Source organism: Trachurus trachurus (genome assembly GCF_905171665.1).
Source record: "Trachurus trachurus genome assembly, chromosome: 4".
NCBI lineage: Eukaryota > Metazoa > Chordata > Actinopteri > Carangiformes > Carangidae > Trachurus > Trachurus trachurus.
In genome coordinates this window covers 25497691-25514763 of record NC_139898.1, presented here as the reverse complement: position 1 = coordinate 25514763, position 17073 = coordinate 25497691, and the positions used below count along the sequence as shown (strand labels likewise).

Genomic DNA, 17073 nt, shown 5'->3' with positions numbered 1-17073 from the left:
CGGAACCACAAGGAACGAGTCTCACCCAACAAATCCCCAACACCTTGGGAACAAAGACGATGGTGTCAACAGAAGAAAAGGTCACAGAGGAGAAAATGCCCCCAGGCTGAGATTTAGACTGTGAAAAGAGGGCAAGGGGGAGCTGTTACAACCACACATAGGCTACATCTGTGTACAGAAGGATACAACAAACTACTTACACAGGAGACAACCGGATGTTCAGCTCCCACAAAATGAAGAAACAGGTGACATTACACTACTTAAGCTTTAAAGGTAAATATTTGTTAAATTATAATAGCCTATAGGTTTCCTTTTCAGATCTTATAATCAAGCCTACATTTGATTTTAAGGGATTTTGCTTCTTTAATGAGCTCAATCACCCAGATAGTTGCCCCTAATTTCCATAAAAAGTTTTGGAACCCACTAATTTTTTTATGTTAAATAACATCTTTGTGTTTTTATAAATGTATCGTTCATATATTTGCACATATGACCACATTTGGATGTCTCAAACAAGTCTAGGCTGGTATAAATGTGCCCTGTGCACTGGAGTCAAAGTGATTAATTTTTATTGCTAAGCTTTGACTGACAGATAACGGGTAGCGTTGTGATACTAATATCATAACCGAGGGACCACGAAACAGGAGATATTTACTTGCTCTAATGGAAGACTGAAAATCTCCTGTCATTGATTCATTTATCCACTTTGGTCCACACTCTGTATTATGTTATTAGCCAATTTTGTTATTATATTATTAAGCCTTCTCGGCAGCGGTATGATGCTACCAAACGAGAGGCACGCTGCTACCTCAGGCTCAACAAGTACATGTCAAAATACAGAAGAAATTTACTTTTAATGATGCTTGATGTCTATCAATTCTCATCAAATCTCATCTCAGCGGAAGATACATTCGCTGTAGCTGGGAATTTGGGATGTCCTTTCCTTTTAAATTGTAACCGTAAACAGAAATTGACGACAACTACCGGCAACACAACCACACATTTACTGTCTAAAAGTAACTGTAATTCAATCTGCAGTAACACGAAAATATTACGTTATTAGTCTGTCTCGAGTCGACAATTACAATGAAGGGACGTTTTCCCTTTTTCCCAAACGTCCGCGAACGCCTCTCAACTTGCAGCGCCTACGTCAGCGAATACTGACCAATGAGAGGGTGAAACGAAGCCTAGATAGATGACGTATACAGGAAATGTAAACAGAATCTGAAAACAGTTTCAATGAGCAGGATTTTATCGTTTATTTTTCCTCCAAAAAAGGCTCGTTTCTGCCGGCGTAGCGATGCAAACGTGGAGCCTCGTATCACTCTGTGTTTTGTTGGGCATTGTTGTGAGATGGGGAGTCTCGTTAAATTCCTATTCAGGTAGGAAGTCTGTGGAGCTTGATGTCAACGTGCTACATCCACTGAGTTACAACTGTCTTCCTGGATTAACCACTGTCTTATCCCAGAGGAGGGTCTTTTTTAAAAAATGTTTTAAAATAAACTACAGACAGAAAGTTGTTGTAATTTTAGCAGGGGGGCTACCGTTAGCGGTTAGCATGCAGTCACGGGCTCAAATAGCTTTTGGTGTCAGTCTGGTGGTGTGTGTGTGTGTGTGTGTGTTTGTTTCTGCCTTGCTGTCATGTTCATTCATCAGACTGAAAGCTGTGAATGCCTGTCTGTTTTGTTTTTTTCCCCTCCAGGGGCGGGGAAAACTCCCATGTTTGGCGACTATGAAGCTCAAAGGCACTGGCAGGAGGTGACCTACAACCTCCCACTGCAGGAATGGTCAGTCTGAAGCTTCATTTGTGATTAACTTGTTTATAAATGGCTTGTGGTAACTAGAGTAAAATCACAGCCATGTACACTGTAAAGCAGTTTAATAAAACACTTCCTTCATGATTTTAGTGTAAAACTATCACATAACATTATCAATACTGCTCTAAGACCATAACAGAATAATCTTTATGAAGGTGGGACAGGTAACTTAGGCTATCTCATATTCAGTATCTGCTGTCACGTGTTTTTATGCTACTTTATGCTTTTACTCCACAGCAGTTCAGAGGAAAATACTTTTCACTGTAGGCCTACTGCAATTGCTTACTATTATGGACAGCTTATGTACGAGTTACTTCAGCCTGAGATTTTTGTATACAAAGCATATAAGGTGACCTGTAATATACTGTAATTCTTTGTTACAAATAAAAATACACAGCAAATACACAAATAGACCTTAACTGATTAGTCAGCTAATGTGCAATTTAATTGATAGAAAATTAATTACCTTTTTTTTTTTTTTTTTTTTACAAGTTTGATGTGGGATCAAAAAGGGAGGGAAGGCGATCAATGAGACTTAGATCTATGGAAGTGCCCCTGTCTGACAGTTTCAGAGTAAATATACGTAACCTTTGTGCTCTTACAGGTACTTTAATACCACTGACAACGACTTGAACTACTGGGGCCTTGACTACCCTCCTCTTACTGCCTACCACAGTTGGATCTGTGCTTACGTGTGAGTGATTTCAGTTGGATCACACTAGACAGGTGTTCCTTGAAAATTAGTATGCAGCAGGTTAATTTCCCAAGAGAATATGACTTTAAGATCAATATAAGCATTGCATACTTTGTTGACATAATGTCCCTGCAGAGCCAAGATGATCAACCCTGAATGGGTGGAGCTCCACAAATCCAGAGGTTATGAAAGCCCAGAACACAAGGTTTTCATGCGAACTACAGGTACAGTAATCGTAGTAAAAACAAAGTGAAAAACAACCACAACTATCTGACGATGCCTAGTCTACCTCAACCTTAAAATAACAGCAAGTTATTCGCTTACAGTGCTTCACTTACTGTGCAGTAACGGTACAAAATGAATTACATCTGCTCAGATGACACATGGATACTTCAAATCATATGTGTGAAAATCTGTTATTTCCGTGAAAAAATACATACGATAACGTGTGGTTCTTCTTCTTTTCCAGTTCTGGTAACAGATTTGTTGATATACATCCCTGCTGTGGTTTTATACTGTTTCTACCTGACTGATGGATCCGCTAGGAAAAAGGTAACACACTGGGTCTTTAGTTGAAAAATACTATTAGATGTAATGAAAGTTCAACCACCCTTATTCAAACAAATTACAGCACTGGTCCACTAAAATTGAGGAATTATAAAGTCATTATTGCAACATGATATAATATGATAAAATAATGTTATTATATTTCCCACAAGTTACTGCATTTCACTTGGTCTGTTTACATTTACAGTTCAATTGGTCTAGAGGGAAAATGTCTAATGTGTTGAGATACAATGTCAAACAGTCATTGATTGAAAAAAAGACAGAACTTGAACAGCTTATCCCAGCATGCCCTTTGGTCAACACATTGGAAAACTGGTATTGAACTAGAAATAATAAAGAAGATGAACCCCGATGCATCATTCGCAATCACTACACCTGTTGCTGAGGCTAATAATGAGCAGATGGGCAATTAAATTTAGTTATGTTTGTTTGCCAACTGGTAACAGCTCTTTCTGTTTCTCCAGGTTTGCACTCTGTTGTGCTTCCTGCTCTACCCAGGACTAATTCTCGTTGACTACGGCCATTTCCAGTATCCTTCATGTATAAGTGCATTTCTACTCTTACTATAGTGGTCATTGGTATCGTATCTATTTGCTTTAAAAGGTCCTAATTGACAATATACATAAAATATGAAAATTTTGATTATAAAGCTAATCTGATGATGTCAAATTAGCTACTGTTTTCTGAATCACTTTCAGTCCAGTATTGACCTTAATGGTATCAGGTACAATGGAGTGAGCCTGGGCTTTGCCCTGTGGGGGATTCTGGCTCTGGGTCTGGGCTGGGATGTGTCGGGCTCCATGGCCTTCTCCCTGGCTCTCAACTACAAACAGATGGAGCTGTATCACGCGCTGCCTTTCTTCTGCTACCTGCTGGGAAAATGTTTCAAATTGGGTCTAATGGGGAGAGGGTAAGTCCATTTATTTATGTATGTATCTAGTTGCTTTTTTTTACTGTGTGCAACAAGCAACCAGCAAGACATAGTTCCTGGATGACTAAATCAGTGAGAAATTAAAGTATATTGGGCAAAGGTCAAGCCACAGCGCACTGGTAAAACAGTTGCCAAAGAAATAGAGCAAGAGATGAGAGAATTGAGAGTTTTTCCTTTTTTCTTTTTAAGAAATTATGAACTGAGATACTGGCATTTGATTCTTGTGAATCAGTGATTATCATATTTCATGTCTCAATAAAGCAAAGACTGTTAAATGCATTGTTCTGGTAAATCCTGCTGATCCATATTGATCTAAAAAATGTCTCAGCCTAGAATCCCACTGGACAACGTAAAAAAAAAAAAAAAATCAAGAGCGTAAAAATAAGATTATTCAACTGTGTATTTATTGCTTATATTGTTTTGTCACGCTACATGGAAGTGTCAGCTGAGCGCTCAAATCAGATACAGTATGTAATGTCAGTCTATAAGTGAGCAGTGTCCTCAGGAGAGCCGCAGAATGACTGACGTAATCAGATTGGATGTTGTTACTAGTGTGTCCAGTGTCTTGTTTATCTAGTAACAATGTACCAAGGGCATTTAGTAGCAAATGGAGAGCTGGATTAGAAGAGCCGGGGGGAAGATATGTCCAGATGACACTCTCGCCATGCCCAAACTCCTCAGCTATGCCTGTGTGTGCAACTTAACCAGCAGCTTCACAGTTACAGCTGACAAGATACCCTGACCTACACTGAAGACTTTCAGCTGATGCATGGCTTTCACTACATTCCTCAGCACCAGGGTCAAACCCCAAATTTAGGACTTGCAGACAGTGTGTACTAATTCCTCGAGGAATCGCAGCAGACATAGACACACTCAAACACAACACGCTAATGTCAACATGTATATATCTTTGGATATTGTGGTAACAAAAACTGTCACAATATTGTTTTTCAAGAGTAAAAATAGATAATAACACGTTTTTTCATTATTTCTCTCTATATCTGAGCGCGTGTCTCTGTGTGACCCCTTTCATGTAGGCTGTTCTTGTTGGTGAGAATTGCTGTAACAGTGTTGGTGACCTTTGCCCTCTGCTGGCTGCCCTTCCTGTCTGACCCCAGCCAGGCCGTGCAGGTGGCCAGCAGGATCTTTCCCGTGGCTCGCGGTCTATTTGAGGTATGGTGCAGCTTCTTAAATCAAAGCCTAACCTGTAAACACACAGCTGACGATGACGCCGACGATGAACGATTTTTCAAAAATAAGCACAAAAAATTGTTCTCTGGCCATGCAGGCATGTAAGAACAGCAGCTTTCTGTACTTACAATCTTATGTGTCATTTTAAGAAATACATGGGAGAAGATAAAATCTCTTGACAGATCATTAATATAAAGACTAAACAATGAAGGGCCATGCAGGTCACATGTTTCTGCTGAAGCTCACTTGCCCTCGAGGAGATTGGTTGGGGGAAATTTCTAAAGAATTAATGAATAAATGTGACCTTAATTAAACAATCAGAATATAATGAAAATCCTAATAACTATCATTCACTTATAAATCTTTGGCATTTTGATTTGATTAATCTAAGAATGATTTGTATGGCTTCCAAAATAAATGATAATGTTCTGCATATAAGACAGTTTCTAAATAAAACTACAGTTTGCATTAAAATTAACCAAAAGTAAAAACACTCACATCTCAAGATAATGTTAATAACATTATTGGATTATAATTAATGATGTATTGAGTCTACATTATTTCACTATTGTAGCTGGTAAACACAGGGCTAACTTGAAAGGTTTTATAGACTGCTGGCTCATGAATTCCCCCCAGGGATCAATAAAAGTCTCATCTTTACCTATGATAATACATTATCATTGATCTTTTCATCTACATTTTGTAATAATAATCCGAATATGCAAAGTAAAGTACAGTCAATTAACTATAATCAAGTAAAAAGTATAATATTTTTTCTGAATTAAAGTGGAGTTGTGGAGTACTGTTCCTTAAATTAAAGCAAAAGGTCCTCAAAATTAAACTGAAGCACTGCAGCACAGAAAGGCCGTGTCTTCACTCTCCTCTCACATCTTCCCTATGCATGTTATTTTCAGAGTGTGTGGGGGTGATGAGGGGGATGACATCAGTTTTTGGTTAATTAGTTCCTTTTAATGTCAGTGTGTTTGGTAAATATCAGTGTAAAGGCCAATGAATGGTATCTTTATTTTCCCTAATTTGATGTAATTTCTGTTGAAACAGGATGTTGTTCAGAGACACAACACAGTGAGGACTCATTCATTTTAATCCAATTAAAAAAGAGAGAAAGGCTGTTTGTTATTATAGTTTTCATGGTGATGGATTTATTGGTAATGCTGTAACTCTTGTTTAACCCTTTTTGTGCGGGATCAGTCGAGAGTCAGTGCTTCTTTTTTATTTTTTAGGAAATGACAGATTTCCAAGAAGTTCAATCCCCCCCCATTTCACGGGGATTTGAACAGTTTACAGCACAAGGCTGTGACCACTTCTTCGGTCGGGCCGCAACCTGCGTAGCACGCCTCGTGCCTTACACGTTGTCCCATACTCCCAGCATGATGAGCACCCTTTTTCACCCCTCCAGTGCTTAGCCAGTCGGAAATGGATACCCTGCAGGATCAAAGAAAACAGTGGAATAAAATGGTGAAAGGTCAGGAGATCGGTTTCACTCTATCTCTGGGAGGTGTTGGGGTTCAGGATGTACAGTAGGAGGATATAGATAAATCTGTCTAATTTATGGCTGGGTATTTTCAGCACTTCATAGCCCTGCCATGTTGCAGCCGTATGGACTGATGAGTGGGGCCAACTCTACACTTCCAGGCGTATCAGAGCAGATCTGACAACTGTTGCCTGCCAGGGACCACTGCTTTGGACAGCGTTTAGGAAAATGTGTTGGACCGCTTTATAGCGCACAAACAGATTTCAAATGCTGCCTCTGTGAGAATAGGAGCAACAGGAATATGATATTAATTAAAAAGGAAAAGTGATAGCAAACAGTGAGAGAGAGAGATCTGAAACATTTCCGGAGCGAGAGGCCGGTGTTTAAAGCTGTCACGGAAGAAGCGGAGGTAAAGTAACTGTGTGTGTGTGTGTGTTGGGATGTGTGACTGACAGCTCAGAGGCCAAGGTTTGCAGTTCTCATTTTCTAAAACCCTCTAACCCCCCGTTCTTGTCCCGGTCCCCCGGGGGTGGCACCCACCACAAGGTGTCATGGATGTGAGAAGTAATTGAAAATTCTACCAGGGGAGCGGATGGCGGGCCGTATTTGTTCAACGAAATGATGCAAACATAATACACAGGGTGTGAGAGACACTATACTCCCCTGTGACGACAGCACGAAGAGGCTCCTGGGGCGAGTTGTCCTGAACTAATTGTGAAATTGTGCACGTAAGCAGAAGCTTTGGGACAAGGGTACAAGGGGTGAGAAGAGAAGAGAAGGGGGAAGGGGTGGTGGGGAAGCAGAGGGCTGGTGACTGGTGGTCCCGCCGGCTTCTGGGAGGGAGCAGTTGTAAGTTTACCCACTGAGCTGCATTCTGACGTCTCACGTTGCTTGTCTGCTCACAAAAATGGCACCAAATGCTTCTCCCTGTGAAATTCCATGGTAGCTTATAGGTGTAGGAGCCCCCTCTACTCCCTCCTCCCCTCCCTCCCTTACATTTGCCGATGGGGACCCCCTCCTTGTTCATATGTTGCCTTCAGGCGGTGTCCAGGAAAATTCCCGCAGTGGTTATTTGGAGCCACGAGGAAGAGAGAGAGAGAGAGGGAGAGGGAAGGGGCTGAGACAACACAACACTGGACGACCCAGTGCTGCTGACTAGGCTGCCATTAAGATCCACACAGCTGTGCAGCGAGCAGCTGTAGCAGGAGAGGAGAGAGAGAGAGAGGGGAGGAGGCCAGAAATAGGCTTTCTAGACCGAGAAACCATCATCACACTAGTGGACTGGTGAAGCTGGAAGCTGATCTAGGCGAGCCGCGTCTATGTTGTGTGATATCATGGCGCACGGTGGCGGCTCAGGCCTCAATATCATCTGATCCCTGCACAACTGCTTAAGCACTTAAATCAACTGAATCGCACAGCGCGCCCCTCCTCATCTGATCTCACAGCTTAAAGACCACAAGTACTTTGAGACTGACGTTAAAGTTGTAACATACCATCTATATCATTTACAACCATAAAGATCAGATTTGTCTGATTATTCATAAAAACAATATCGACAAGCAGAGTTCAGCGTGAAAGAAACAGTTGTGATGTTTTCATTATTTAAAAATGATCTGAAGCAGTTTCATCATCAAGCTGAGTGATGATTTTAATCAATCAAAAATGTCATGTATCTCTTATCTCTCAGACTTTATCTCGAAATCTTATCTGAGAAATTGCTGATTTTCCTTTTCCCATATCATTGTATTTGATCGGATCAAATCTGATCAAGTTCTGAAGACGTAAGAAAATTGATTTTCACTACTTCCTGTCATTTCTCAAACAAAGAAAAGTGATTGATAAATGAAATAATCGGCATATCGTTATTGTTATAATTTTGTTGCTATTGTTATTATTGTCCCGGTCCTAGTTTTCACTATTTATAATTTAAATATTTTTTTGTTGCTCTGCATGAATTCATAGACAATTATTCAACATATTGGCCTCATGTATTTTTTTTTTTAGCAGTGCTCTGTGGTTGGTCTGCATCTGCTGCTTATGCAGAAACTACTCTGGTTTGACACTTGACCTTGTGTCCCCAAGTTTACAAATAAGTCCCATGCTTTTTCTGACAAGGGAGGAAAATTTACGATGGAGGGTACCACACAGAGCCCCCCCTCTGGAATTCACTGAGGAATTTTTATTGCACTTTCAGTGGGGAAATAATTACCTAAAGCAATGCCACGTATTTGCTTTCTCTTCAAAATTAATGATTGAGTTGAATATTTGTGCCATGTAAATTCACCCGAACGCATTTCATGGTTGACAAAGTGTTTCTTTTTGTTTTTGTGTGTGTGTGTGTGTGTGTGTGTGTGTGTGTGTGTAGGATAAGGTGGCAAACACATGGTGCAGCTTGAACATCCTGATAAAGATCAGATCCCTTCTGCCCAGTCAGTCTCAGCTCTACCTCAGGTAATCCCTCTATCTGTCCCAGTAAGCCTTCACTTCACTTTCCCCTATCTTTCATTGTTTTTTTGTTTCTTCCTTCTACTTTTGTTTTCTATCGTTCTTCTCTTTGTTTTCACTCCCTTCCATTTCCTGGGAAAAGCAGTGCTAGCCCGAGGGAGTGAAGACTGTGATCCAGTGGAGTGGAAATAAGATCATCCCTTAAGGAAACATCTTGTGAGGAACTTCTGAACATAAAGTCACAGCTGTTTTTGGAAATGTGATGACAAGAGGTTGAGTTGCCCAAGGAACTACTAAAGCATGCGTCATGTTCAGAGATAGAAGCAGAGTAAATCAAAGCTATTACAAAACTATCATGATGGATTACATGATTTATTGTCCTGTCTTATAAATTGGGTGATAGAAAGCGAAGGGGGAGACAAATAAATGGCGAGCGCACGTAGACAACATTAAGCACCGGCACCTCCGTTTAACCTTCGGTGTCTCTGCCTGCAAGCAGCCCGCAACATATCCTAGAGGAAGTCTGTGGATACGATTCGTTATTTCGACCAAAAACTGCTGAAGACCTGTGCAATCACAGCGAGGGAAATAGTCGATGCAGCAGTTGTGTCATGGAGGAGCCTGCTTAAATAACCCGGCCCGCTAAATTTAGGAGTCCTATGTTCGCAGCATGGACACGTTTCTGCCAGACTGCTAAGTCCGGGGATCAAGTTGGACTTCTTTGACTGTTGTGCATTTCAAACAAATGAAAAACACTCTTGTCTTTTTGGCACAGGCGTTGGATTGCTAAATGCTCTGGTGTGGGTGTACTGTGTACATAGAATGAATCAGCTGTGAAAAGTGATCCATGTCCTTCCGGACCACAAAACCCTGCCCTACACATAACACGCACATAACACACACACACACACACACTTTCATACACACTACACTGACTAGTCTTTTATTACTGCAATCTCTCTGTCTCTTTATCTTGCTATTTCTATCCATCACCAACGTTCACATGATGCTTTCTATCACAAATGGTCCTACAGACACATTGTTGCCCTCGCACCTTGAGCTAACTCGCTGCACGACCTCCCTGCACATTTATGCACATTCACACTCGCACATAGTCACTCTCTTCCGGTGCCTCTGCCCCCCAGCAGGTGACAATTGAAGGGTTAAACTAATGCCTGGTAACCTCAAGACAGGGCCAGTATTTGGTCAATTTTGAGTGTGCTGTCATCATCAGACTTCACATGACGTCTTCTGCGTTATATTGTTCTATTGTACTACCACTTCCTCTCTCACTGGGGATTTTCAGAATATGTGTTCACTTAACTGATGTGAGATGATCTGAACGTTCGTATTGTTTTTTCCAGTTTTGCCTGCACCATCCTGGCAGCTCTACCCTCCTCCATCAGACTTCTGACTAAACCCACTTTCTGGCAGTTTAAACTGGCCTTGGTGAGTGTTTTTGGCATGGTTACCCCCCAACCTGTCCACTGTTACTGATTACAGAACAAAACCACTGACCCTCTTTCTTATAGAGGGACGAGATCTATTTTTCAGCTAATAATTTATCAGCTCAAACTTTATATATTTAATTTGATCATTTTCATTTGAGACCTTTATTTTAGCCTCTCTAAAAATATATATCATAATGTGTGCATTATTGATGTTCATGGACTAGTTTTTCTCGAATTACATTTATTTGAAAATATTCTGTTAAATATTAACAGTATTAATTGTTATATTGATTGTCTCATTGCCATTTTTAGGTCAATTCATCTCTGGCATTTTTCCTCTTCTCCTATCAAGTCCACGAGAAGTCCATCCTCTTGGCTGCCTTGTAAGTACAGAGAAGATAGCCGTTATAACTTCTTGAGGTTTTTGTCACATGTAACAGTGGGGACGGTAACAAATGTAAATGGTACTTTGCTCTCTCGCAGTGATCTCTCAAATATTCATGAGTATAGATTTAATTTCTACTCACAAAGGAGCCATTTGCCTCGCAACCCCCCCCACCACCACAAATCTTAAGTTATGTCCTGCACATTGATAATAAGTTGAGTACATGTGCACTTTGTTAAAGTGACGTCATTCTGCCGCCGCACTGCCAGAGTTGCAGGGGAACAATCTATTTAAGTACAGACTTGCTAACTGAGAGGTTATTCACCTCTGTCATCACACTCTGCGCAGCACAGACACAAAAGCAGCCGTCGCAGCTTCCGTTGTCATCGTATGTGCCGTCGTGTGTGTCACAGTTGGGTCATATTTAACAGACTAAATGCATTGCTTGCACATGTGAGTGGAAGATGTGCATGTGTGCCGTTCATCCCCATTTACCTCCATATGAATAAAGCTGTGGCGGCTGTAGGTAGGTAGAGAATGGAGCCTGGGATGGATTCAACAGCGAGGGATTTGGTTCCTAGATCTGGGCTCATCTATTAATCTAGATTAGGGTAGATTGTTGCTTTATTAACTATTGAGTTATATCTCCCACCTGTCCCCCGGAATCAATCAGTAATGCATGTCCAGGGATTAGGAAAGAATGGCAGGCGGCAGCTCGGGGCGTTGTTTGCGCAGGATCAATTATTGGGCTGTAACAGGATCGCCAAAGAGCACTGGCTGTAATTATGGGCTCGGGGACCGGTGGAAAGTGCCCCCCTCGGAGCAGAGTGTACAACTAGCGCCGACACAGGCAACCAGGTTTAGTTAATGGCAGGACTGTCTACCGCACAGACCCACGCCGTTCAAAAACACATTTATAAACATTAAGAGATCTCGATTTTTGAAGTTGAACCTTTAACTAAAATAAAAGTTGCATTTTGAGGTTTTACAGCCTCAAACACGTCAGTGCGGTCACATATTCTGACCTTCTTGTGAATAACTGATTCACGTGGCCTTCCCATTCGGTTAGTAGCTTAAATATACACACATGATATTGGCTCAAATCTGGCTTTGGCCTAACATGGACTTATTTCATTGTATTTACTGCAGCGTGTGTTGAATATTGACTCAATCAACTTTGATCTTTTCTAGGCCTGGCTGCCTACTGCTGAATGACCTGCCCCTGATGGCTATTTGGTTCCTTCAGGCCTCAACATTCAGGTGAGACTCTATTGTAACTTAACACAGATGGTAGATAAATAAATAAAGGGTGTAGACATGTCTTAATTGATGTTTATATTAGAGATACATTTACTTTTTGGTGCGCAATCTAAATGAGAATTAATCTTTTTGTTTGGGATTCATGCTCGTTACAACATTTTCTGCTCTCGTCACCTCAGCCTTTTAGTTTAAGCCTTTATTAGAGGTGTTTTGTCCATATGGGAGTGTACTCCAAGGAAGATGAGCCTTGTAGTGTCATTCAGACAATGTCTCTCGCTCCATTCTGTCCCTCACCGCTGCTCATAACTATCCAATGAAAAAACACAGTAGAAATAATCCTAAAAATCTGAGTGGATCTGCGATGTGGGTTGAACTAAGGACCATGAATGGAAAAGACAAGTAGTGCTGCAAATGCTCCATCTAACTTTCACCAGCTGTTGTTAAATTCTTCCGGCAGCACTAATTGTTGTGTGTGTGGTTTAGTATAAGGATATCTGGGGATTACATGGCATAGTCTGCATGCCTGCCGTCTAAGTGTGCGTTGTGTAGGGACAGGAGGTCATTCTGTAGCTGTTTCCCAGTACAGTCTGACTTGGACACATTATCTGCATCCTCCACAGAGTCTGCCATTTAAAAAAAAAAAAATACATCTTTTGTTTGCATAATTGGCTGAATGGAGGCACCGGCATAGCAATTTTAAGAGGACATAATGCAACCAGTCTTGTTTAAATTGAAGAAGTATGTATTTCGCAAAATGTTTGACATTTATCTTCTGAATGGAGCGTTATTGTTGGAGTAAAAATCAGAATGGGTGGTTTGTTGTGAGTGGATAGGTTTTCATAAGGTTGGTGGAAGTGCGATTTACTATGAGTCAACTGTTGTTCTTGTCCATGCCGCTCTGCTAAACTAAGATAAGCTTGGCATGAATGTCAGAGCCGTCTCTCTCTCCCTCTCTCTCTCTCCCCGAGGGACATAAAGCTTGTCTGGACCTGTTGAGTAAAAGCTTCACGGTTTACTGTTGCTCCTCTCTCACCAAACATGACACTGAACTTAATGATGCACCGTTGAACGTTTATGAAAATCTATTTCATGTGTGCTGCCAGTCAACAGTAGGATATAAATGATTTTTGTCACCGCTATTAAAAAGTGTGGATCAAAGCTGCGGCTACACTTTGCATTTAAAAGTGGAAGAGACAGTCTGCAGTAGCTCTATCTGTACGTATAGTGCCTGGTCAAATGCGCCAACTCTAAACTGTAAATGGACCATTGTCCCCGTCCTTGTCCCTCTGTGCAGCATGCTGCCTCTGTTCCTGAAGGACGGCCTGCTGGTGCCTTACGCCGTGACCTCGCTGGGCTTCCTCTACTTCAGCATCTACCTTCTGTCTGCGCTGGAGCACTGCTCAGAGGAAGAGCTGAGACTGGGCGCCTACCACAAGCTGTTCTTCTGGCTTCCCAAAATGGACCTGGCCTGCATAGTGAGATGGAAGGTCAGTATCTTTAAACCATAGGTTTGGACGACCACCGGCCCACACATATACAAGTGTTTTCTCGCTTCAGATAAAGACACACGCTGAGTGACTAACTGGTGCATTTGTTAGACGAATGGTGGTGACTCCAGGGTCCCAGGTGGCCTGTAGTTTGAAAGTAGCACTAGACCCTAAATTGCAACTGTGTGAGAAGATATACCCAACTGTATAAATAAAGATCATGTGCCACTGTAAGCTGTGTAAGCTGTCCAGGGATGAAAGCCGCTGCCAGCCAAAGAATTATTTATCACTTATTTAAGTTTCCACAGCGTCTGAAGTGGCTGCAACGCCAGCCCCTTAGCGACAGGGGCACCGATAGGGTGTCAGAGATTAAGAGAAGGTGTCTTTTTATAGCGCGTGTCATTAACACAGGTTTGCCTAGATATATTTATTTACACAAGCAGCATAAATAGCGAGCCCCGATGACGGCGATAAGGTTTCATGGGTTCGGTGTGGCGAAGGCGGGTGTGGGCACGAGGTGGTTCCTCCATCTTACTCGCCAGCTTACCCCCGGGTCATAAAGCCCAAACACACGGACGAATGATCTCACTCTCAACATCACTGCTGTTTGCAACTCTGTGACGGGACAAGAACGTGGTTTTACAAAACAAAACAAAATCTAATTGTAGTATCACTAGAAGCTGCTGATACAAATATAATTTACTTTTAATGATGAGAGTTTTCTACATTAACAACAGTGAAAGGTCTCAGTTTATCAGTCACGCTTTGTAAAGGCACTCAGGTTGTTAAAAGTAGAACAAAAACTGATGGCATCCAACAGAAACTATGGATTATGTATCATTACAGATTAAAGTCATAGTTTTGATCAAATGCCAATATGTGACCGACCATTAATAAGATCACTGTTGACCTAAGCAGTAGTAGTTTGCCAAAATAATCATAGCTCAAGGTCCATTTACTAGATTGTCATGCTCACATTATTTAAAATGTACAACGCTGCACTATGGTTTGCAAAAGTTTAGGCACCATTGGACAAATTACGTATTTTGTCGAAATTTGATAAAAACCCTTTCAGCCAGCTGATATTAAAGGGATAGTTCACCCAAAATTCAAATTTCACTCATTATCTACTCACCCTCATGTCAACTAAGAGCTGTGAGAATTTTCAGAGTCCTCCGTTCCTTCTCTGAGTTACGGGGGGGTCCGCGCAGCAGTATTTGTCCATATAATGGTTGTGAATGGACACCACGTTTCTTCGTCCAAAAAGACACACCAAAAAACATCCAAATACCTCCATACTGCTCGTCTGTAATGTCCCTCTTGTATTGAAGCCCCGAAATGAGAAATTGTTCCGAAAAAAATTAAATAAGTCTATATTTTAAGCTTGTTTGTAGTGGAAGCTCCCAGTGTCTCAGTTCACTGCTCTGCCTGTGTAAGTGCAAATCTCACGTGATTTGCACTGACCGGCGGAACAATTTCTCATGTCGGGGCTTCAATACAAGAGGGACATTACATACGAGCAGCATGGAGGTATTTGGATGTTTTTTGGTGTGTCTTTTTGGACAAAGAAACGTGGTGTCCATTCACAACCATTATATGGACAAATACTGCTGCGCAGACCCCCCGTAACTCAGAGAAGGAACGGAAGACTCTGAAAATTCTCACAGCTATTAGTTGACATGAGGGTGAGTAGATAATGAGTGAAATTTGAATTTTGGGTGAACTATCCCTTTAAACATGAGCCTGTTGGTTAAAAAGACAACACATGCTCTGCAACACTCACAAGTGTGTTTCCAGGGACACAAAAACCTACGCACTCAATATTTTACAATTACAGTGCAGTCCATAATTGCAATAATATCCGAATCATGCATTATTGATTTTATAAAAAGACAAAAAAAAAACTCACCTTATTTTCAGATGCAACTAACAGTTAGCTGTTGTTAGAATGGGCCAGATCCGTCACATTTTGTGTCGTCAGAAACACTTCTGTACCACAGGTGTTGCCAGCTGTTTTCTGAATTTGTAGCACATTCGTGTCCTTGCATAGTAGTTGCAGTGAGTTGAGCTCTCAGGGCCACCGTAGTGCAGTGTTTCATGTGCTGCCACACAACCCCAAAGCAGAATATTTACACCCTCATGCATAACTATTGGCAAGGTGCTCTTTTCATCAAAGGCTTCTCCGTCGGCATCGGTTGGCATCAATTTCATATCCGGAGTCAGACGCAGTGGAGAGGAGCCCATGGTTGTTGAGTGTTAGAGGGTTTGAAGAGTCAGAGAATTTATCACCTGTGGAAATGTCATCAGCTGACAGTCCCTAATGACGATTCCTGACCTGCTATATACTGCAAGTCCACGCAAGTCAGTGAAGAACTCAGGACTTAATGAAGTTCTGAGGGTTTCACAGGTAGACAACCTTTGCACAACGCATGTTTTTGAACTTCCTGAAATCAAAAAATTAACAATGCATTGCCATTTAAAGCTTGTTTAATGTCTATTATATGAAGACACGATGTAGTTGATATATCTAGAAAAAGCTAATAAAAAGACCTTGAACTATGGGATGTTTTCTTGTATTGCAGCTCTAAAGTAGAAGCTGAGCAGTTATTCATTTTATTGTGACCTTGATTTACATGATCCTCTCTCTGTCTGTTACAGTTCTACATCAGCGTAGCGGTCATGGCCGGTTTGAGCATCGCGAGCGTAGCTCTGGCCCCACCGCCACATCTACCAGACTTGTTTCCTGTGTTGGTGTCTACCACTGCTTTCGCGCACTTTATGGGCACATTTATATATTTCAACATAGTTCAGTTCAGCGGGCCACCCAGCAGAAAGAGCCAGAAGAAGAGCAACTGATAATAATGCCAAAGCAAACAAGGTTTTGAACTCATTTTGCTTCAGGAAAGCCAGAGTCAAATCTCCTCTTAACATGCATGACGCCTTTCAGCACAAGTGTTCGTTAAGGCATTTTGGTGGGAAGGAAACTTACTGTACCACTAAGTGCTGGTTCAAAGAAGCTGTGACACCAATAACCTTTTGTATTGGTTTTGGTATTTTTCCAGTTTGGACCAAATGATTTTTTGGAAATTATAAAAATGTCACTCAATTTAGCCATGACTCAAAATATTCCTCCACTAACCACATGAACTGTTTCATGTGAAAAGAGGCCATATAAACTGAATTATATTAGGAGCATTAATACTAGGCTGCTTCTGCCATACAGGACATCACAAGTCAACATGCAGTAGACTGGCAATGTACAACTCACACATTTGAGTTCAGATAGCCCAGTGCCTGTAGACTCAAACTATAGGAGGTGGCCATAATAATAGGAACAACTGTTGTAATGTTAT

General features: G+C 41.3%; 1 protein-coding gene across 1 annotated transcript; it reads left to right on the top strand.

Moving 5' to 3' along the window:
• The first annotated feature begins 1229 nt into the window (after window positions 1–1229).
• alg6 (ALG6 alpha-1,3-glucosyltransferase) lies at window positions 1230–16848 on the top strand. Its single transcript, XM_083969731.1, has 14 exons — window positions 1230–1382; window positions 1703–1787; window positions 2422–2511; window positions 2647–2735; window positions 2981–3063; window positions 3543–3607; window positions 3803–3988; window positions 5047–5182; window positions 9058–9143; window positions 10502–10586; window positions 10901–10971; window positions 12165–12233; window positions 13528–13720; window positions 16379–16848. The coding sequence occupies exons 1-14, from the start codon at window positions 1301–1303 to the stop codon at window positions 16574–16576; spliced, it is 1518 nt and encodes a 505-aa protein (XP_083825857.1). The 5' UTR covers window positions 1230–1300; the 3' UTR covers window positions 16577–16848.
• The last annotated feature ends 225 nt before the right edge of the window (window positions 16849–17073 follow it).